Source organism: Sebastes umbrosus, chromosome 3, assembly GCF_015220745.1.
Source record: "Sebastes umbrosus isolate fSebUmb1 chromosome 3, fSebUmb1.pri, whole genome shotgun sequence".
NCBI classification, from domain to species: Eukaryota; Metazoa; Chordata; class Actinopteri; order Perciformes; family Sebastidae; genus Sebastes; species Sebastes umbrosus.
Genome location: NC_051271.1, coordinates 15,316,277 through 15,338,117, shown reverse-complemented (window position 1 = coordinate 15,338,117; position 21,841 = coordinate 15,316,277). Strand labels below are relative to the sequence as shown.

Here is a 21,841-nt window from a genome sequence, read left to right as displayed (position 1 = left end):
AAGTGTAATCATTAACTCCGCTACACCTACTCTCTCTCATTCACACCCTTTCTGTCTCTCTCTCTAATGGCTCCTACTCTATCAGCTGACTGTGGGTGTTTCACTCTTAGATAACCAAACAGACTCTACCACGCTCTCCATGAGCCAATCACATCGTTGCAATAACTTAAAACATTACTAATTATAATAACCATCATTAATAAATTAAACTTCAGTTAATAGTTATTTTACTGTTAACAAACAACAAAATGATAATTAATAATGTTTACTAATTAAGTGTTGCCTGCAAATCTATTTATGAAGTTGTCATTTTTATATATTACACATGTTCCCATCTGCATATTTCCCCTTAAAACATGTGATTGTGTAGCCAATGAAACAATCTTACCAGAACTTTTCCTCCTCTTTTCCTTGAAATGTTAAACCATTTCTCTCTCTGATCCATCTTTCCTGCTGCTACTGTTTGTTTATTTATTTATTTATTCATTAATCTATTCATTTATTTATTCATACCAGATTTGTAGGCTATTTGTTATTTTCATTTTATTATGTTAATAACAAACCAACCACGTCACGGTACCGCCAGATCTGAACTGTGATCTGTTTTTAAAGTCACGCACCTTGGCGGAGGTCTGCGCTCTCCGAGTGCCATTCTAGTTAATTATTATTTTGTTGTTTGTTAAAGGTAAAATAACTATTAACTAAAGTTTAATTTATCCATGATGGTTATTAAAAAGTGTTACCTGCAAATCTATTCATGAAGTTGTCATTTTTATATATTTTGTTCCCCTCTGCATATTTCCCCTTAAAACATGTGATTGTGTAGCCAATGAGACAATCTTACCAGAACTTTTCCTCCTCTTTTCCTTGAAATTTTAAACCATTTCTCTCTCTCTCTCTCTGATCCATCTTTCCTGCTGCTTCTGTTTGTTTATTTATTTATTTATTCATTCATTCATTCATTCATTCATTTATTTATTTATTCATACCAGGTTTGTAGACTTTTTGTTATTTTTTAACGTTGTGTGTTTTAATTTAAAGTGTGTTTTTTTTGCATGTTCATCTGTTCCATATTCTGCTAAAGCTGATGCCCTCACTCATAAATAAAAAGCTCGACACTCCCACCTAGTGACTGAAACGCGTTTTTACACCACAACAATACAACGTCACATGATTTGACTTCCGCAACTAATGCTGCCACACTCATTCAAAACATCCCAGTGTACTCAGGGAAGTGAGAACAGTAGCTGAGTGTGTTCCTGTTAATAATACTGCATGAATAAAGCTGCATTTATTTAATTGTACCTACTTTAACCGGACAGAAAGCCTCGTTTGAGAACTCATCATGTCTCTGCTCAGGGTTGGGAACATGCTGCTGCTGCTTCTGCTGCTGTTTGGACATTCAGTGAGTATCTCTGAGTTTTTAAAGGTTTTTAAAATACATGCACCTTCAATCCAATAAAATCAGATGATTATATCCGCGTTTATAAAAGCCACCGAACTTCAAAACAAAAGTGAACTGATTGCCATTTCCTTTAAATACACAGACAGACAAACACAACATAATAATACTATTATTAATAGTGCTAAAGTGGTGCTGGGCAATATATCGATATTATATCAATACCGTGATATGAGGCTAGATATCGTCTTTGATTTTGGATATCATAATATAACAGAAGTGTTGTCTTTTCCTGGTTTTAAAGGCTGCATTACTGTAAAGTTATGTCATGTTCTGAATTTACCAGACTGTTCTACCCACTTAGTCATTATATCCACATTACTGATGATTATTTATCAAAAATCTCATTGTGCAAATATTTTGTGAAAGCACCAATAGTCAACCCTACAATATCATCACAATATGGATAGAGGTATTGGATCAAAAATATCGTGATATTTGAGTATCGCCCAGCCCTATACCAAAGGCATGTTAACATCAGTAAATTTGGGTTAAATCTATGAAGGGTGGAAGTAACAAAAAATAATTAATAAAAATATAGGTGATTTGAAAAACGAAGCCGTAAAAATGGATGTACAATGAAAAATGGATTGATAAATTATTAAGTGATTTGATTAATTTAAATATCGTGATATGATGAAAACAGAGCCATGTTTTATCATTTTCACCATCTGACATTCATCATTCACAACACAAAATTGATATTTATAATTCTACGGAAAGTGGCTTCAAGGGTGGAAGTCAAAAAAATAATAGATGAAAATACTTATTCTGGACAGAAGTAACAAAGAATGCGTCTTGTAAATGTTAAATGTCAGTTGGGTGTAGTGAATGACGAATGTAAGATGGTGAAAATGATGAAATGTGGCTCTGTTTTCATCATATCACAACTTTTTTTTTGTCAAATTGGCAAATCACATGATAATTGATCACTCTATTTTGTATCATCACCTCCATTTTTATCAGTTCATTATTCTTTCTTTCCCCCACCTCATATAAATCAGGCTCATATTTTCAGTTGTCAGTTCAGTAAAATAAATACATGCTTGTTTTCATCTAGAAGTCAAATTCTTCAATATGTGCAGCCTATACCTGTAATATATATTTGGTCTAATACATGAAAATCTGTCAGAAAATCTGAAAATTCAGACAGTCATGTCTGAATGACACATCTCTAAAGTCAGCTGACATGTCAGCCCTACACCATAAAGACATTAAACTTTAACCTCATAATGGAACACAATATAAACTGATTTATGATGATGAGTTGTGAGTTAAATTATCACGTTGTTGACCTACAGCTCGGGGCACCTCGTTCATTCAGCGTGGATTACAAGAAGGACTGCTTTCGGAAAGATGGGGAAGAGTTTCGTTACATATCAGGAAGCATCCATTACAGCCGGATCCCCAGAGTCTACTGGAAGGATCGACTGCTCAAGATGTACATGGCAGGACTGAATGCCATCCAGACGTAGGTCTACCTCAGGTCTCGCTCTCTTTGTGCTCTACTCTGATTTTGGTTTGATGTTTCAATCGCTGGCAGTTGAAATAAAAATGTATTATTGTTGCGTCTGTGCCATGTTTCGACTGGCTTCAATACAAAAATTAAGGAGCAGAGTTTTAAACTTGGTTTAGAGGATTTGTTACCGGATATAAACCTGTTCACATTGTTGTTGCCTCTCCAGATCAGCAGTCACATGTGCTGCAGTGTAGTGATGTTTAGAAATAAGCAACAGAAAATTAATCTGCAACAATTTTGATTGTCGATAAACCTGCAGTAGGCAGAAAGTATTAGGGTAAAAATTCCATAATAACCTTTCAGCATATTGTAATTCAAGTGCTCTGTTTTCAGGTTTTAAAAAAATCTAGCCCGTGACGAGAGACTTTGGCCAATCACAGGTCATTTCAGAGAGTTCCTATTGGCTGTTCATTCAACGGAGGCAGCTGTCAATCACTCGCAAACTCCAATCAAACGGTCAAACTAGGCAGCACTGATCAAATATGAATCTGAATTTAGCTGTAGAATGAGAAAGTTTGTGACCTGGCAGCCATGTTGAGATCAGTTGAGGAAATACCAAGCACCGCCCACCAGCCGGAGCACACTTTTTCATTTTACAGCTAAACAGTACACTACAAGATGTTTCTGAAAACATTTGAGGAGAGAAATAAGCATTACAGTAACAGAATAGTGATTCATATTTGATCAGTGCTGCCTAGTTTGACTGTTTGATCGGAGTTCGTGAGTGATTGACAGCTGCCCAGAGACGGCAGACTCCAGCTCGTCTCTGATTGGTTGTTTTCCTCCGGTCTGTGAAATCTTGCAGATGCCATTAGGAGCACCGGAGGACACAGAGACACATGACTTTTTTCAGATTACCTGTCTCATGAACTACTGTCAGGATATAGTGACCGTTTTATAAAAATAACTTTTTTTCAAATCAATATTTGCTCCATTTCTACCCACTGCAGCTTTAATCAATTATTTATTTCACTATAATTCTCAGCTTCTCAAATGTGAATATTTTCTGATTCTTAGTCTTCTATGATTATAAACTAAATATCTGTGGGTTTTGGACTGCTGGTCGGACAAGGAAAGACATTTGAAGATGTCACCTTGGGCTTTTAGAAGTTGTGGTGGACATGTTTCATAATTTTCTGAAATTTTATAGAACAAAACGACTCATTGTTTAATTGAGAAAATAAGCGACAGTTTGATCAATAATGAAAATAATCCTTTGTTGCAGCTATGATGAAGCAAAACCATAAAACCCGAGTGTGTGTTTGGATAATACTGACACTTCATTCACGTTGAAGGTACATTCCCTGGAACTACCACGAGGAGTCTCCGGGCCGTTACAGTTTTAGTGGAGACCGGGATGTGGAACATTTCCTTCAGCTGGCCCAAGACATTGGTTTAGTGGTCATCCTTCGACCTGGACCCTACGTGTGTGGAGAGTGGGACATGGTAAGTGTGGGTTTTTAGTAAATGTACACATTTTGAGTTTTGAATGGTCTTGGGAGCTGACTTCCTTTGTTTTATTAACTTCTTTTTTAGAGGGGCAACAGAATCAAGTGTGACTCGCAGTGAGCCTGTAGCACAATCTACAAGATGATCAATTTGGGTGGGACTAAAGTTTGCATTGGAGTCCTGTTATATTGAGACATGGGGTTGAATTTAATGCTGATGTAATCACTTCCTTAAATTTAGCTACAGCACTATCAGACATCTAGTGCACAAACATAAATTCAAGACGACCACAGTCATCGTTCTTCATGAAGGACAGAACTGTAAACTTTTTAAAGCCACCTTAAGTGTACAGATGGTGTTTGATATACTCAAAACATAGGTTTGTGGTGCAGTGTCACTTAAAATTCAATTGACCTTGAGCTTCATGTGGTTATTTTTTAATTGAAGTCGCACCAAAACCCTGCTGCCATTGTTTGCGTTAATCTGTCAACCAGGGTGGGCTGCCTGCTTGGCTCCTCAACAAGAAAGACATGGTGCTGCGGTCCTCAGATCCAGGTGAGAATCAAAGTAAAACAGGATGAATGATGACATGTAGTCACGGTCGCATGCTGCAGTACATACAACACTATAATAATTTGTGTATTTCAGATTACATCACAGCAGTAGATAAGTGGATGGGGAAGTTACTGCCAATGATGAAGCCTTTTCTCTACCAGAACGGCGGTCCTATCATCACTGTACAGGTGAGTCCTGGACTGATTTCTGCAGGTTGGTGTCTGTTGTTGAGCATTACGTATCATTACAGTACTCGATTCAACAAGGACAATAACACCCCCCTCCTGCTGTGCCTGTGTTTGGTAGGTGGAGAATGAATATGGCAGTTATTTCGCCTGTGACTACAACTACATGCGCCACCTGACCAAGCTGTTCCAGTCTCACCTGGGCGAGGAGGTGGTGCTCTTCACCACAGATGGAGCTGGGCTCAAATACCTCAAGTGTGGCTCAATACAAGGTCTCTACGCCACTGTTGACTTTGGGCCAGGTAGGTGTCAAATATTGATTGTTACCATAGACTGTATGTACGAAGTGGACATAGTCACCTTGATGTCACCAACTGGTTTATGGACTGCCGTTTTCAAGCCTCCAGTTTGGCATTTTGGCTGTCGCAATCTTGTTTTTTTGCAACCAGAGGTGACAGGAGAGGGAGGAGCTAAGCACAACAGAACAAAAGATATTTTTAGGTGACCAAAATGTTAATATTAACTTTCATGAACTGAAAACACACTGTGAAAGGGTTAAAGTTGTAAGACGAAAACATGGACAACTCCCAGACCGGACAACGCCGTGGTAGCAATGTGGTCTATCACAAGGTAGCCGCACCCTAAAGCACACTCTGCTTTATGGTCTATTTGACTCTAAATGGGACCATAATTTACTAAATGAACATCATGCTGTATTGAAGAAGACTTGAAACTAGTGATTGAGACCATAAACTCATGTTTACAATGTTTACTGAGGTAATAAATCAAGTGAGAAGTAGGCTCATTTTCGCATAGACTTCTATACAATCAGACTTCTTTCAGCAACCAGAGGAGTCGCCACCTGTTGGCTATTAGAAAATATGAAAGTTTAAGGTACTTCCTCTTTGGCTTCACTTCTCAGACCTGCGAGTTGCCCACTGGGTGTTACATAATGACTTACAGTATTTAAATCTTGTTTTTCTCCACATTGACTCAATGTCATGTGTTAGATTAGTCAGCAGTCATGAGGAAGTCTCACAAATTCACGTGATCTTATCTTTGTGTTTTGATCCTGTTAGGTGCAAATATAACCGCTGCCTTTGATGCACAGAGACACGCTGAACCTCGTGGACCTTTGGCAAGTATTTATTTGGCAAGGTTTGTGATTTTAAAACCACACCGCATTTTCTCTCAGACACTCAGAGGGTTTCCTCCCGTATCAACAGGTGAACTCTGAATTCTACACCGGCTGGCTGGACCACTGGGGGTCAGGTCACTCTGTCGTGTCGTCTGCCGTAGTGGCCAAGTCGCTCAACGAGATGCTGGCCATGAGAGCAAACGTCAACCTGTGAGTCAACAGATTTCATGATGGTTTAGACACACTGAAGGCATATAAAGTTGCACAAAAGTTGTCATCATGATGGTGACTCTCCAGCCAACAAAATAACTGTTTACTAGTTACATAATGTACATCTCCAAAAACATTTTCTTAAAGGGACAGTGTGTAGGATTTAGTGGCATAACAATGATTCTTAGTTTCAGGTGATTATACACTAATGAAAACATATTTATGAATATTATATTCCATTTCTACTTATAGATCCCCCGAAATGTTACATACTGTTCCTTTAAAGAAAGAGAATGACTAAGAGGCAAGGAGCTCATGGCTTGATCTTGTAGTTTACAGTTATTCTAAAATTATTCATTTCAGTTTAATTTATTTCCTCATAGGTACATGTTCATAGGAGGAACAAATTTTGGATACTGGAATGGTGAGTGCACCTCCACAGACCTGTTTGATGAGATGACAATCATTTTAAGTGATTCACAGCAAAGACACTTTGGTCTTTTGTGTTGCCAAAATGATTACCATACCAAGAAACTCTCCCTGTGATTGCCTTTTGATATCTCAGGTGCCAACGAACCATACGCCGCGCAGCCCACGAGCTACGACTACGACGCCCCGCTTTCGGAAGCAGGAGACCTCACAGAGAAGTACTTTGCTATTCGAGATGTGATCAAAATGGTAAGAACATTAGTGCAGGCCTGATTTGGCTTTAAATATCACTTCAGCTGTTTTGTGTAACATTTAGGGGCATTACTAATGTGCAACATCCATTAAATTTGTATTTTTTAACATACAGTATGTACAGTAGAGTTTTTGTCATCTGGAAAAACTTATGTATCTTTTCACACAACAGCACCACAAGATACCACAGGGACCAATACCACCCACAACTCCAAAGTATGCATATGGGACTGTTGGGATGAGAAAGGTAGGTAGGTAGTGGACACTGTGTTTTCTATGAACTCACTATTGAAAGACTTTTTGTTAAGGATGCACCGATACCGATACCGGATCAGATACCGGGCCGATACTGACTCAAATAGCTGGATCGGGTATCAGTGACAATGGGGCCGATCTATTCAATTCAATTCTATATTTTATATTTTATATACTATCTACATTATATACTGGATATTTAAATTCCTGTTTAAGTTTTGACCAATTTGTTACAGCATGGAAGATGTTTACACTTGAATTGTAATTCCTTTGAAGATTTCTTTACCAAGTTGTTGGTGTACGATTTATTATTTCAGTAATAAAGAACAATTAAATACATTTTATCTATGTAATTATTGGTCACATTTTGTTTTACAAAGTTAGGAAAGCAATGTTAAAGTCAAGCCCCCGATGTTGCCTTACACATAAAAGAATGATCCCAGTCATTTCCACACAGGGAGGCATACAGCTTATTGATTAAACACTGTTATCGGATCGGTCTCGGTATCAGCCGACATCGGTATCAGTATCTGGACTGAAAAAGTCGGATTGGTGCATCCCTACTTTTTGTCACATGATTTAAAACATGAGGAATAAATACTAAAACGCAACCCTGTTCTTCACACAGCTCCAGACGATATCAGATGCCTTAGAAACACTGTCTTTCTCCGGCCCCGTCAAAAGCATGTATCCTCAGACTTTCATTGAACTGAACCAGGTATCCTTTTAATGTTTTTCTGTTTTATGTAGTGAAAAACATTTTTCTCACCAACAATATTTTTTTATATGATTTTAAACTTTTTTAGCTGTTGATTTGTTTACCTTTTTCCTGTTTGTCCTGTAGGCCTTTGGTTACGTGCTCTACAGGACCACTCTGCCTGTTGAATGCAGCACACCAACTCCACTGTCATCCCCACTCAACGGCGTCCACGATAGAGCGTACGTGTCAGTGGACGGGGTGAGTCTGATTGTTTCTTATCAGATGTTATACTTCATTGGTGCCATCTGAAATATGTCTGTCGCACCATCATTATTTTACAAAATTTAGATTAGAACGCAGTTGTTGTACGGTCGCATGTGTTTAGACAACATTGGACATTTGAGAACTTTAGTTTCTTTTGTATAAATGGGAAAAGATTAGTGTTTTTCATAGTCAGGTATAGAAAAAAAGTATTGTTTTGATGTCAGTATTGGAGTCTTGTATCAACGCTAGTGTAGAAAAATGTAATCTAGTTAAAATGTAGCAAACTCTGATTATTCTGACTATATATATATATATATATATATATATATATATATATATGCATACATATATATACATATATGTATATATATGTATATATATGTGTATATATATATATACACATATATATACATATATATATACAGTATATATTTACTATATAACTCTGATTATTTCTAATATAACCATGCTGATTTCTTCTCAAGGTGGCTGTGGGAATTCTTGAAAGGAACAAAGCCCTAACTGTCAACGTGACTGGGAAAGCTGGCAGTCAGGTGGACTTACTGGTGGAGAATATGGGCCGAATCAACTACGGAAAACATATTAACGACCTTAAGGTTTATTCCCAGCTACATTTTAAAGTTACCGTATGTGCTTTAATATATATGTGCCACAATTACTTGATTTCAGTTTCAGGTTGTACACGCCTAAAAACAGTAAGATTAGATTTAACAGCAACCAAATCATATTTTATATTTGAACATCACATTTTTTTGTGAAGTAAAACTTCTTTACAGTTTCTAACAAGCTGGGATGTCCGTGTGACTTCTCTGCTCTTCCTGTCTGGTGTCCGTACTACACAGGGCCTGGTGTCCAACCTGACTCTGGGGAAAGATACGCTCAGCGGCTGGACGATGTTCAGCCTCAGCATCGATGAAGCGGTCAGTCAGGGTCTTCTCGGTGAAACGAAACCAACAGACCCGCCTAAGCCTGCTGCTCTCTCCCTTCCAGCCTTCTACGAGGGAAGCTTCATCATTCCTGACGGCATCCCAGACCTCCCCCAGGACACCTACATCAAGCTGCCCAAGTGGAGGAAGGCAAGTCTCCCATACAGGACATTTAGAACTGAAGCCCTTTAAAGAAAATCAGCACAGTGTGAATGGAGCATCAGAGAAAACCTGATTGTTCGTAGTAACATTTTTCATGACCCCAGGGTCATATGCACTCTAAATTAGTTTTGAAATAATTAGGTAATTAGTTGATAAGACCATTGAAAGAAAATCCATTGCCTACAATTCTGATAATGGTTCAATTGTTTAACTTGTATTGGGCTGCAACTAATGATTATTTTCATTGTTGATTAATCTGGCGATTATTTTCTCGATAAACCGATTAGTTGTTTGGTTTATAAAAGGTCAGAAAATTATGAAAAAATGTCTATCGGTGTTTCCCAAAGCTCAAGATGACGTACTCAAATGTCTTGTTTTGTCCACAACTCAAAGATATTCAGTTTACTGTCATAGAGGAGTAAAGAAACCAGAAAATATTCACATTTAAGAAGCTGGAACCAGAGAATTTTGACTTTTTTTCTTTAAAAATTACTCAAACTGATTAATCGATTATCAAAGTAGTTGGTGATTAATTTAATAGTTGACAGTTGTCAATTAATCGTAGCAGCTCTTAAGTCATATATCAAGTAACAATAGGTGCTGGTTCCAGCTTCTCAAATATGGAGATTTGCTTTTCGCTGCTGTATAATCTTGTACATTTTCTTTGGGATGGTTGGAAAAAACAAACAATTTCCAAACATCTTGGAGTCAGGACATTTTTCACTATTTCTTGACATTTTACAGACTAAACGATTAATCAACTTTTTAAAAATATGATCAACAAATATCTCAAACAACAGCCCTATAAAGTAATCTCATGTGTCAGGTTTTTTCTAATCTGTATTTTAGACCACTGGTTCCCAACCTGGGGGTCCCGACCCCCGCTAGGGGTCTTGATTTTAAGGAGTGTAAGACAACATTTTAAAATAATATACAGTTGGCCTATATCTCAGCATTTAAAATATTTATGTGAAGAAGACTAAATTAAATATATATTGATATTTTTTTAAAGTTTGGATTATTATTTAAGATATAAACAGGATAAGGGCACAGTGAAGACCTGAACACAAGTTGTATTCACATAGAGCCTCCCCTCTCTGCTAAACAACCTCGTCCTGCATTAGAAAAGTACGCAGTTAAAACAACCAAGGAGCTAATAACTGAAAGAGATGCACATCAGGGAGAAGAAAAGACTGAATTTGTCAAAAAGGAAAGCCTATTAAGTATGTATGATTGTTAAAAATGAATCTATGTTGCTAAAAATAACAGGAAAACTCATCTCTAATTCAATAATCACAGGAAATAATCTGCTCAAAATTCATCCAAAAGGCTCGTTTTACACAAACTTCCTGCAGTTATTGCGTTCACTATTTGAGTTAATTGTACAGTTTATCAGTCGTTCTGTACCGTTATTGTTATGCATTGAATATAATATGAAATATTTATAAAATATATTACTTATTCAGGGGTTGTCAGTTTAGTCAATGATGGAAAAGGGGTCCCTTGAGGAAAAAGGGAACCACTGTTTTAGACCATATAAATTACAGTTGTATACATATTGAAGAGTTTGGCTAGATGAAAAACTCAAAGGAACATAACTGAAAATATCAGCCTGATATACTCCTATTTTGTAAATAATAACAAATAAGAATAAATAAATAAAAATGAGTCTTCAGCTGCAACACTAATCTAAATGTGGAAAAACTGATAAAAGTACTAATAAAATACATTCAGTTTGAGTGTATCCTATCAACATATTCCTTAGCAAATGATCTCTGTGGAGCTTATAAAGCGTTTTGTGATTTCATGAAAGACATACTCCTAAAATACAAATACAGTCGACTAATCAGTCTTTTTCTTTTCAGGGGCAAGTTTGGATCAATGGCTTCAACTTGGGACGGTACTGGCCAAGTCGAGGCCCTCAGGTGACACTTTTTGTCCCTGCCAGCATCCTCAGCACAGCTGCACTCAACAATGTGACTGTCCTGGAGCTGGAGGAGGCTCCATGCAGCTCGGGGTCTTGCAGTGTTGAGTTCACTGACACCCCCATCCTGAATGGGCCTACAGACAACAAAGGAGGCTCTTCACTAAAGTCGACTTGTTGTGATAATAAGGGATCTCGCTGCCACACAAAAGGAATCCATTTGCACTACTTTGATTGCTAATGAACAAACTCAAATCAGCACTTGTTGTGTGAGCTCGGTGTATGTCTGATTTTAAAAAATTGCAATATGTGAAAGACAATTAATTTGCGACACGACATCAGTGATTGAATGTGTCTTTATGAAATTGCACCATCACATCAACCGTGGGCGTCTCTACCTCTCTGGTTTTGCATAACTGCAGTATGTATTTTAGAGAATGTTTTATTTTCTTATGTGAAAAAAACACATCAGGGAAATACTCTATGTATTATCACACAACTACAGATACATTGTGGGACTGCTGACATGTAGCTTTGAAATTACTTTGCATTTACTCTGAACCTGCTTGATTTAATGCTTGGAAAGCATTTACCTTTTAAAGCAAAAAATAAAAAATATGATTTGATAATACTCCAATGATCTCCTTTCTTATTGTGTGACTAAATGCTAGTCGGAAATATGTATCACCATAAGACAGTCATATTTATATTGTAGTAAAGATGGAGAACATATAAGATACGTTCTCTGCCTAAACTGTGTCTTGGGGCAACTTGGGAAATAAAATGAATGGGGGGTAAGATTAATCATAATAAATTTCAGTGATTTTTCTTGAATGGGATAGTGGTAGTCTATTAGTACCTTTACTGGAGGACAAACATGTCATTGATTGTTCTTGATGTGATTTGATAAACATCATTATGCAAGTGGGGAATTCGTTTTGCAGTGTGAGGACAAAATGCTCCTATTAATTTTGATAGAAAACAGAGAAGATGAGGCAGAAGGCAGAATTTTATTTTATTTCTTTTTCCTTAGACTTTAACGGTACTCTTGTTTTTACTGCTCCACACTCCAGTCCAGTAGGTGGTGGTAATGGACAGAATTAAATTTTTTGTAGTAGTATCATTATTGTTATTATTATTAATAATAATTATTAATTTTTATTGTTATTGATATTTTATTTTATTTATTTTTTCCTGCCAATCTACTGCTCCACACTCCAGTCCAGATGGTGGCGGTAATGCACAGTAATTATGTTTTAGTATTATTATTATTATTGTTATTATTAATAATAATTATTATTAATTGGTATTGTTATTTTATTTATTTTATTTATTTTATTTATTTTATTTATTTTATTTATTTTATTTTTTTATTTTTTTTCCTGCCAATCTACTGCTCCACACTCCAGTCCAGATGGTGGCGGTAATGCACAGAATTATATTTTTAGTATTATTATTATTATTGTTATTATTATTATCATTAATAATAATAATTATTCATTTTATTGTTATTGTTATTGTTATTTTTATTTATTTTTTCCTGCCAATCTACTGCTCCACACTCCAGTCTAGTAGGTGGCAGTAATGCACAGAAATCATTTTTTAGTATTATTATTATTATTATTGTTGTTATTATTATTAATAATAATTATTTATTGTTATTGTTATTTTAATTTATTTTAATTTATTTAATTTATTTAATTTATTTTATTTATTTAATTTATTTTTTCCTGCCAATCTCCTGCTCCACACTCCAGTCCAGATGGTGGCGGTAATGCACCTCTAAACTGGTTTGCCAAAGAGGAAGAAGAAGAGGAAGAAGAGGGTGGAGGCCTGCTGGCTTGAAATCCAACCAGCTGAAGAAATAACGCGAAGATTTGGACGTTTTTTTTCAACAATGAGGTAAAAAACAACAACAACAACAACCTTGAGTTTAATCCTTAACGTTTAGCAGTCAGTTAAATGTCTCTATACGTCTGCAGACAGCTGTGGCTCACTATAATCTGCTTTATCTAGCGTGTAAGATGCTAACTCAGTTACACAGCTGAGGAAGCTCCCAGCTAATTATTATTATTATTATTATTATTATTAGCTGTAACGTGCCTAACAAGCTAACACCTTACTGTAGCACATTGTTTACATTTTTCCTGTGCTTTTTATGTACCTTTTTATGATGTTATGATATGTTGTGTTTTTATTCCTGTTATTTCTTGATGTTAATGTGAAGCCCTTTGGGTAGCCTTTTGGTTATTGTAAAGGGCTATACAAATACATGTTGATTGGTTGATTGGTTGATTGAAAACATTACATTTTATAAATTCTTTATATATTTGTCTGCAAAAAAAAATCTTAATTTGTAAAGTAACTAAAGCTGTCAGATAAATGTAGTGGAGTGAAAAGTACAATTTGCCTCTGAGATGTAGTGAAGTAGAAAGTGGCATGAAAAGAAAAGATTCAAGTGAAGTACAAGTACCTCAACCTTTTGGTTGTTGTAAAGGGCTATACAAATACATTTTGATTGATTGATTACTGTTGTTGCTTACCTGCTAGGTAACATTAAACATCATGTATTACAGGATTTAATTCATTCACATTGCAGTTACATCAATTTCAGAAACATGCTGATATTAAAAAAAATAATAATTTAATTTCCCAGTATTGTATTCAAAATGTGCTTTAGTGAACAAGGTTTTCATTGTTAATAGATTTTGTCCTCAGTGGGCTTTTTATGAAGCACCAGAATATAATTATGGTTTAAGCTTTCACTTTACTGTTCTTGTTTACCTGCTAGATAACGTTAAACAGGATGTAATACAGGATGTAATACAGGATTTAAGCTGATCATTAACATGTGTGTATCTTTGCTTCTTTCTTCTGCAGGTTGTGAACGCCTCAGCTCAGTGTTTTGGTGGGACAAACACTCAAAATGCAGCACATTATCAATATGATAAAATAAGAGTATCATGTTGTGATATGTCATACTACCTGACAATAGTTACCAGACATGCCGTGGTGCCTAAACACCAAGCGGAAGTATAGTTTATAACTATCACACTGTGAAAGCCAAACTGCATTTTTTTTTTTTTTTATCAGAGAGCAAGTTTTCTCCTCTTAAACATTCAAAATCTTAATAATAATAATAATGCATTTTATTTATATAGCGCTTTTCTGGATACTCAAAGACACTTTACACAGATAAAATGATCATAAAAACAAGGACATCATAAAAATATAAAACACACAATATTAATTATAATTATTTAAATCTTCATCTCTAGACCATGGTAGACAATCGCTATGCCACAGCTCTGGTCATCGGCTCGGTGCTGAGCCTGCTGGCCACAGTCTACCTCTCTGTAGCTGTGGGAACTCAGCACTGGTACCAGTACAGCTGCCCGCCAGTCAAATGTGAGGGGAACAACACCTCCGATCTCAGAGAGGAGTTCATCAGTGGAGAGTTTGATGTGAAGACTTACAGCGACACCATGTTCCGCCTGAACGGCACCCTGGGACTGTGGTGGAGGTGCATACTGGTGCCCGGCCAGTCTCACTGGTTCAAAGAACCAGGTATGTACCTCCTGATCAAAACATTACTGCTCTGCAGCTCTCACAATGCACACTATTAGGTAGATCTTTTATTATAAATTCATGTAATGCAGACAAGCTTATGGGTCAGTGTATCTTTTCCTCATTTGATTTTCCCATTTTTTATTTAAAACGGGGCGTTTTTTCATTTCTGTCTACTAGTGATTTTATTTTTTGTTTTTAGAAATAGAAAATGAAAATCAGCCCGTTTTTTAAGTTTAGTTCATCCCTTCTCGACCCCGATAAAGAAAAACGTCTTGTATTTCAATATTATTTTTTTGTATTTTAAAATGAATATCAAATAACCACTCGTTTTTTGTTTTTTAGTATCCGTTTGTGAAAGGAAAATCAAATGACCAAAAGATCCACTGACCCTTATGCCTGCAGTGATGTAATTTAAATTGTAGTAAAGATCACAAACTTTGAAACTAAAATATGTCTGGCTGCATTACAGGTGAATATGATTAGACGTCAATGTTTTCATTTAATAATATATGGAAGAAATAAGAAATGGTGGCTTGAGCTTCAGTGAAACATCAGATCAAGCAGGTACAGAATATGATCATTTAAATAAAAGCTTTAAAAGTTATTTGAGGGTGAAAGTTAAAAGGAAAAGTTGAATTGGTGCATCCCAGCCTGTGAGTCCAATATTGTCATAAAGTCCTCGTGCAGCATTACCTGCAATGCAACCACGGACAAAAGGGATAGCTACTAGGGCTGCACGATTATGACCAAAATGATAATCACGATAATCAATATTGAGATCACGATTATTTATCACGGTTATGCATTGATTTTAGGGGCAAAATATTTTTATTTTCACTTTCATATTTAAATAAACAAAGCACTGCTTTCACTTCCATGCTGTGCTACATTCCATTAAATTGTACCAATACTTTTTACCCAAAATTAAATTAACAGAGCACTGCTTTCACTTTCACGTTGTGCTTTCATTTTGTCCTGCTAATTAACACATTTCTGCATCAAAATAAGACTTAAAATAAGGCTTTTCTTCACCTGAATTCAGTGCATTTTCATTTTGTTTGTCTGCTCTCTGTTAAAACAAGTAATATACGGTATGTTACTCTTCTGCTCTGGACAGCAGCCGCAACATTCAGGAAAGTTTGTCACGGGCTGTCGCTGCAGGTCTCTCGTACAGCAAATTTAAATGTCAATATCGCAGTCGATCATGTTCATTTAATTGTGGGAAGCCAAAATTGTGATCATGATTAATATTTGATTATTTGTGCAGTCCTAATAGCTACCTCAGTATTAATGATGAGAAATCACTAATTTCTATTGTGTCGTGGTGTACTATATACCCTCAAACTGCCTAACCCTACATCACACGCTGTGTGTTGGTAAATGATGACCGCTCAGTCGAATTTGTGCTCTCTGACTCTGACTTTTAGATCCGAAGATGGAGACGCAGTGTGTGAGCTTCACTCTTCCTCAGCAGTTTAGTCCAAAGTACAAAAACTCTGGAAAGAATAACAGCGAAGAAGATCTGCTGAGAACATGTGAGTCTAACCTGTTTCCCCTTTGTCTGTACACACAAGGTTGTGTTTAAGGTTTCTGTTTAACCTGCTTCCATTTGAACCCAGTTTCACCAGACTTGAAGGCCACTACCACATCTTGTGAACTTTTTGTGACAGTGTCCATTTATTTGTGTTAGTGGTTACAGTGGACTATTTTAGATATGGAATATTTAAAATCTTGATTTACCAGCAGTAACAATTGCATGGGACAAGGGATGGGACAAGGGATGGGACAAGGGATGGGACAAGGGATGGGTATTGTTAAGATTTTGACGGTACTACTACTCTTACTGATACTGCTTATCGATCCGACATTTTAACGGTACTCTTAACGGTTCTTTTGGTTGTTTTTTTAAGAGAAAAAATTAGATTAATAACATAATTAACATTGCTTTATTTTGTGATATATACTATATATAAATTAACATTAGAGTAGCAACTGCAACAGCATTGTTTTGAACAAATCACTGATAATGTGATATAGTATAATAATTATTTATAGTATAAGAAACGGTCATGTTTTGAACAAATCACTATTATAAACTATAATGTGATGATGACAGATTGCTCGTGTTTCCGCCCTTACAAGCTAAAGACTTGTTGAACTTTTGGCATCGATCATCGCCTGCATTGACTCGACTTTTGACCGTTTTGTTCTCTCCATCGTCGCTAAGAGCAGGGTCTCCGGTCTCTTGAGAGAGAGAGAGAGACGCACACAGACGACAGGCTGAGAGAGATCTCTCCTCTGGATTGGAAAATGCATCACTGACGAATGTTTTAGTCTCATTACAAGTTGGAAACAGAGTTTGTGAGAACAAATGTGCAAGATGACGTTTATGTAGCCAAAATGAATAGGAAATCAGTTTTCTTAATTTCTTTAATACCGATAGCGGAACCATTAACGTCAGAGCTTATCGATACTACGGTCTTGAAAAACTTTGCCCCGGGGCTCTTTTTAGAATTGTGACCATGTTGTTCTGTTTCAGTCCCTTTATTGTCTAAACATGCGCCTGACATCTTTGAACATTAGATATATTATAATATTAGTTTATAAGTGTTTTTTCATTAATGTTCTCTTCTTGTGCAGACTTGTGGAGGTGCCAGTTTCTCCTGCCCTTGGTCTCTCTGGCTTTGGTGTTCCTCGGCGGCCTTGTCGGGGTCTGTGCCTGCCTGTGCCGCAGCTTCACCCCCACCTTGGGCGTGGGAGTGCTCCATTTACTCGCAGGTGAGAGAAATGCATGTACATTTCCCAATTCCTGCCATGGGCCACAGGAAGAAACCCCCCCCCGCCCCAGAAAAAATGGTATCTGCTATGTTCTGAAGGGACATTTGGATTTAAGTTTGCTGCCCACCACCATCTTGGCAATTATGTAAACAAGAAAACATAAATCAAGGGGCAGGGTGGTGGCAAGGACTGCAGTAAGAGCCTTCTGTCGTTCACCTTCCCAAATGTATAAAAATCCCTTTTACATGGTGATTTTGCCACAGTATTGTTTTGGAGGAGCAGACAAAGGCAGAGCTGCTGTTGCTTACAGAGCTGCTTAAACTTACAATGGACTCACTGGCCGTGATGACGCTGGCGTGTGAGCTTATATAGGAAACATTTTTCGTGGGTATTTGTACACGTCGCAAGCCGCCAGCGCCTTTTGTGCCTAACACGTGTCCAGCTGGTGATTCGTAAACTAACATCAGCCTGGTGGTGCTGCTTGTGGCCTTCTTCTTGTAAGGTGAGTTTTTCCTCCCACATCTCCACCTGATTGTGACTAATTGAACCGTTAGCTTTTACTATACCACACTTAAGGTCTTCTTTTGCTTTGATTAATTAATGTGATCAATCCTCGTTACCTGGTGAGCTTAGTCAGACACATCCTGACTCCTGTAAATTTGTATCATCAGTGAAGATGATTTTCTCAGTTAGTGGAGTTTCTTAGGAGTCAGGATCAAGCTGCTGCAGGTTAGATTGTATTAGCTGCAGCATTAATCTGTGGTTGTTGTTTAGTTTAGGGCTGCACGATTTTGAAAAAATATGTAATTGCGATTACTTTGATGTTGAAATTGCGATATGACTTGTGATATTAGAGGGAATGGTCATTTTGACATCATTATTTTAATTGAAAATCATATTGAAATGATCATGGTGGGATTTATGCGTGGATCTGTATCAAACAAAGATGTCTTCTTAAGTCTGGAGAATATGATGTGTAGGTCAGGACGTCTCTGCAGCACCACAATATTTAATTAAAAATGGTATTTTGACACATTTCGCCTTCAACAAATATTGCGATTTTAACAAATATTGTGATTTGAAAATTGCAGCTAGCCATATTACGATTTCTATAAAATTTCAATGAATAGTGCAGCCCCAGTTTAGTTCCATCTGACAGAACATGTAAATTCACTCAGGCCCTGTTCAGACCTGGCATTAACATGTGTCTTGAGTGATCTGATCACAAGTGGACAGCTTTAAGTATGTCCGTTCACACCTGGTATTAGAATGCATCTCCACATGCGTCTCCAGTGACCACTTGTGATCGGATCTCACTTTCCCGCTCTATATGCAAATAAACACGTAGTAAACACATGGCTAATACAGCAGACGTTGTGACGTAATATAACATGAATGTCAATAGTAATCCTACATATTCGGGAATTCAGGCACATTTTTATCAACATCAAAAACATAGGGTTATTGTACCGGTGGTCCCCGGGGACCTCCATACCACGGACACCACTGACTTTGCCAGGAAACAGCGGGTACAGAGCTTCAGAGAGCCGGGGATGAGAGAGAGCGAGCGGTGTCAGCTCCGTGCAAAGCACCGGAGCAAAAACACCAACACATCATTGACAATATGATAATAATGCACTATGTGTGTCTAGCCTGGTAGTCTGTAGATGTGTAGCTTATAGATAAGATATATTTTAATAAAATACAGTTGTACCGACAGAATACAGTAGAGCACAGAAGCTCCATGCTGCGAGGCAGACAAGCTCTACCTGTCCATTCATCTGAGGAGCAAAGAGACCCCGCGGATCCCAGCGGGACCTCAGTTGAGTAGGCGGTCCTTAATGTGGCCCAGGACACATTCGCGTAAACACTACTAAAAGAATGTCGCCATATGTGGCCCAGACCACCTCTGAATGTGGTCTGAGAGATCGGATCTCAGTGCGTCCTTAATGTGTCTTGAGTGCGTTCACACCTGTACTTAGAGCTGTCCACTTGTGATCACTCAGGACGCATGTTAACACCAGGTCTGAACAGGGCCTCTGTTTCTCTCATCCTACTGCCTTCACACCTCCACAAACACAACGCGATGCTTCAAATTATCCGTTTTGTGGTGTTCATCATCTCTCTCCTCCACTCATCAGGTCTGTGCACTCTGGGCACCGTCTGCTGTTTCCTGGCCGGGGTGGATTTGCTCGAACAGTACTCCCGACCACCAGAAGGGGTGGAGGGCTCGTTGGGCTGGTCCCTCTACCTCGCCCTCATCTCCTTCCCTCTGCAGATGATGGCAGCTGCTTTGTTCCTGTGGGCGGCCAGGAGTCACCGCAGAAACTACACCCGCATGACTGCTTACAGGGTAGCCTAAAGAGAGACTACCTCAACTACTTACCTTCAATCAGCCTGCTGGTCTGAGGACTTTCTAAAAAAAAAAAAAAAAATGTTTTCTGGTTGTAACCTTTCACTTCTTCTGTAACAATCTTTAAATAGATAAAAACATGACATCACATATCCAGACAGGAATACATTAATCCAGGTTGCAGCTAAACATCATAAGTGCTCATAATTAGGGGTTTAATAGCTTTGAGTTGTGTTATTTCACCTTTGTTTTTTAGCATGTCTAACTTACCCAAAGCATGTTCTTTAGTGTATTTTAACACCCAGATATCGTGGATCATTTTGTTATTGCTGGCGTTACCTGTGTCGTACTGAAATGCCTTCTTTTTCGGTTGCCATTGCTTCTAAAGCTGCTCACCACATTGCCCTTAAATCAGTTATAGATTATAAACTTGCACACCAATTTATTTCCGACCTGCCGTTATCTAAGCCAGGGTAGCTTTCTCTGTTAGTGCATGAAACAAATATTACACAAGCCTATTTTTTTATGTTTTTTCTGTGGTTTTATTTTTTTTGCATAATCTTAAATATCAAGCCTTTGCTGTGCATGCCTTTAAGCTGACATTTCTGTAATCTGTGGTAATCGTTGATTTCAGTCTGTGGTGTGTGTGTTGACTTAACGTCACTCACTAAAAAATGAAACCACTCATCTCTCATTGTCACCTGTGTTTATAGATCTAATATTTATCAATGTGGTTAATTTGAATGTTAAATTTGCCACTCGAGCAAACCTGTGACCTCTTTGTAACATTTAAATTCTAATGTTTCAGCCCCAAATTATACTACTGCCACTTTACATTTGTTAAGCTACTTAAAGCGTTTTTCTAATCGTGGTTGCGGTCAGTTCTCTGTTCCTTTTTAGAGCTCAGTTGTTGCTCGACTGACTGGTTTGACAGCCAGATATCGGTTTGGCATCAATTTAAATGTTTGCTGGTGATACTCCAGAGTCAAAGAGGTATTTTGAATAACAATTGAACTTGCAAAATCTTCATTTGCAAGTGAAAATCCTCCTTGAGTCTGTCTTTACACTTAACATTTGTGTGGAAAGTTAATGAATTTGTTACTTTTTTGTGTCCAAAATATCTAATTTCTTAGTATACAAATTGTGATGTTTTTGTGTCACAATGTTTTGTTATTCGTCTGATGTGTGTACACTCTGGCTTTTGTAAATGTTTTTATGTATTCTGAAGCGCAATGTAACGGTTTCTGTATTGATAAATTTGACATTTGCTGACTTTTGACTTTTTTGCATTTGTGTGATCTGGTGTAAAACGCCATCATCAAATCTTACAGTGTAATTATATACAGAGATGCTTTGCTATTGCTGTTTTTTAGCCGTGGCCCTTGGGATAACAATGCAATACTTTGCTTTATGACCAAAAACCTACAAAACTAATTCCCATCAGCCTCCGCTGTACTTTGTGTTTAGTGTTAATTAGCAAATGCTAACATGGTTAACTAAGTTGGTGAACGTGGTGAATATTAAAGCTGCTAAACATCAGCATGTTGGCAGTAAAGAGAAGAATGTTTACATGCTTTAATGTTAAAAAAAACCACTTCATTTATCTCATAGCAGCTGTGCTGCAGCACCGCTTTTCACCCTCTGTCTGAAACGCTCTGTTTGACCTCTTGACCCCACCCTCCTCCCGAG

General features: G+C 37.4%; 2 protein-coding genes across 3 annotated transcripts; both read left to right on the top strand.

Moving 5' to 3' along the window:
- The first annotated feature begins 1,146 nt into the window (after positions 1-1,146).
- glb1 (galactosidase, beta 1) lies at positions 1,147-12,375 on the top strand. Its single transcript, XM_037764616.1, is given in 17 exon segments — positions 1,147-1,405; positions 2,764-2,933; positions 4,277-4,427; positions 4,925-4,985; positions 5,079-5,173; positions 5,292-5,472; positions 6,250-6,308; positions 6,397-6,518; positions 6,902-6,942; positions 7,084-7,196; positions 7,372-7,446; positions 8,083-8,172; positions 8,299-8,412; positions 8,904-9,035; positions 9,282-9,515; positions 11,393-11,585; positions 11,588-12,375. Coding segments are annotated over 17 exon segments (1,938 nt in total). The 5' UTR covers positions 1,147-1,345; the 3' UTR covers positions 11,635-12,375.
- An 843-nt stretch (positions 12,376-13,218) lies between these two features.
- On the top strand, positions 13,219-21,424 carry cldnd1b (claudin domain containing 1b). Of its 2 annotated transcripts, XM_037764618.1 has the most exons (6): positions 13,220-13,353; positions 14,332-14,359; positions 14,730-15,018; positions 16,449-16,556; positions 17,662-17,799; positions 19,941-21,424. In XM_037764618.1, the coding sequence occupies exons 3-6, from the start codon at positions 14,733-14,735 to the stop codon at positions 20,159-20,161; spliced, it is 753 nt and encodes a 250-aa protein (XP_037620546.1). In that variant the 5' UTR covers positions 13,220-13,353; positions 14,332-14,359; positions 14,730-14,732; the 3' UTR covers positions 20,162-21,424. The 2 variants fall into 2 exon arrangements, with proteins under 2 accessions (XP_037620547.1, XP_037620546.1); XM_037764619.1 differs by having other exon boundaries at positions 13,219-13,353; positions 14,332-15,018.
- The last annotated feature ends 417 nt before the right edge of the window (positions 21,425-21,841 follow it).

Bases quoted from the DNA above. Each gene is read 5' to 3' on its own strand.
- cldnd1b (XM_037764619.1), top strand. From the start codon at position 14,733: ATGGTAGACAATCGCTATGCCACAGCTCTGGTCATCGGCTCGGTGCTG. The intron at 15,019-16,448 runs GTATGTACCTCC...TCTGACTTTTAG, and splicing joins TCACTGGTTCAAAGAACCAG to ATCCGAAGATGGAGACGCAG. The intron at 17,800-19,940 runs GTGAGAGAAATG...TCCACTCATCAG, and splicing joins AGTGCTCCATTTACTCGCAG to GTCTGTGCACTCTGGGCACC.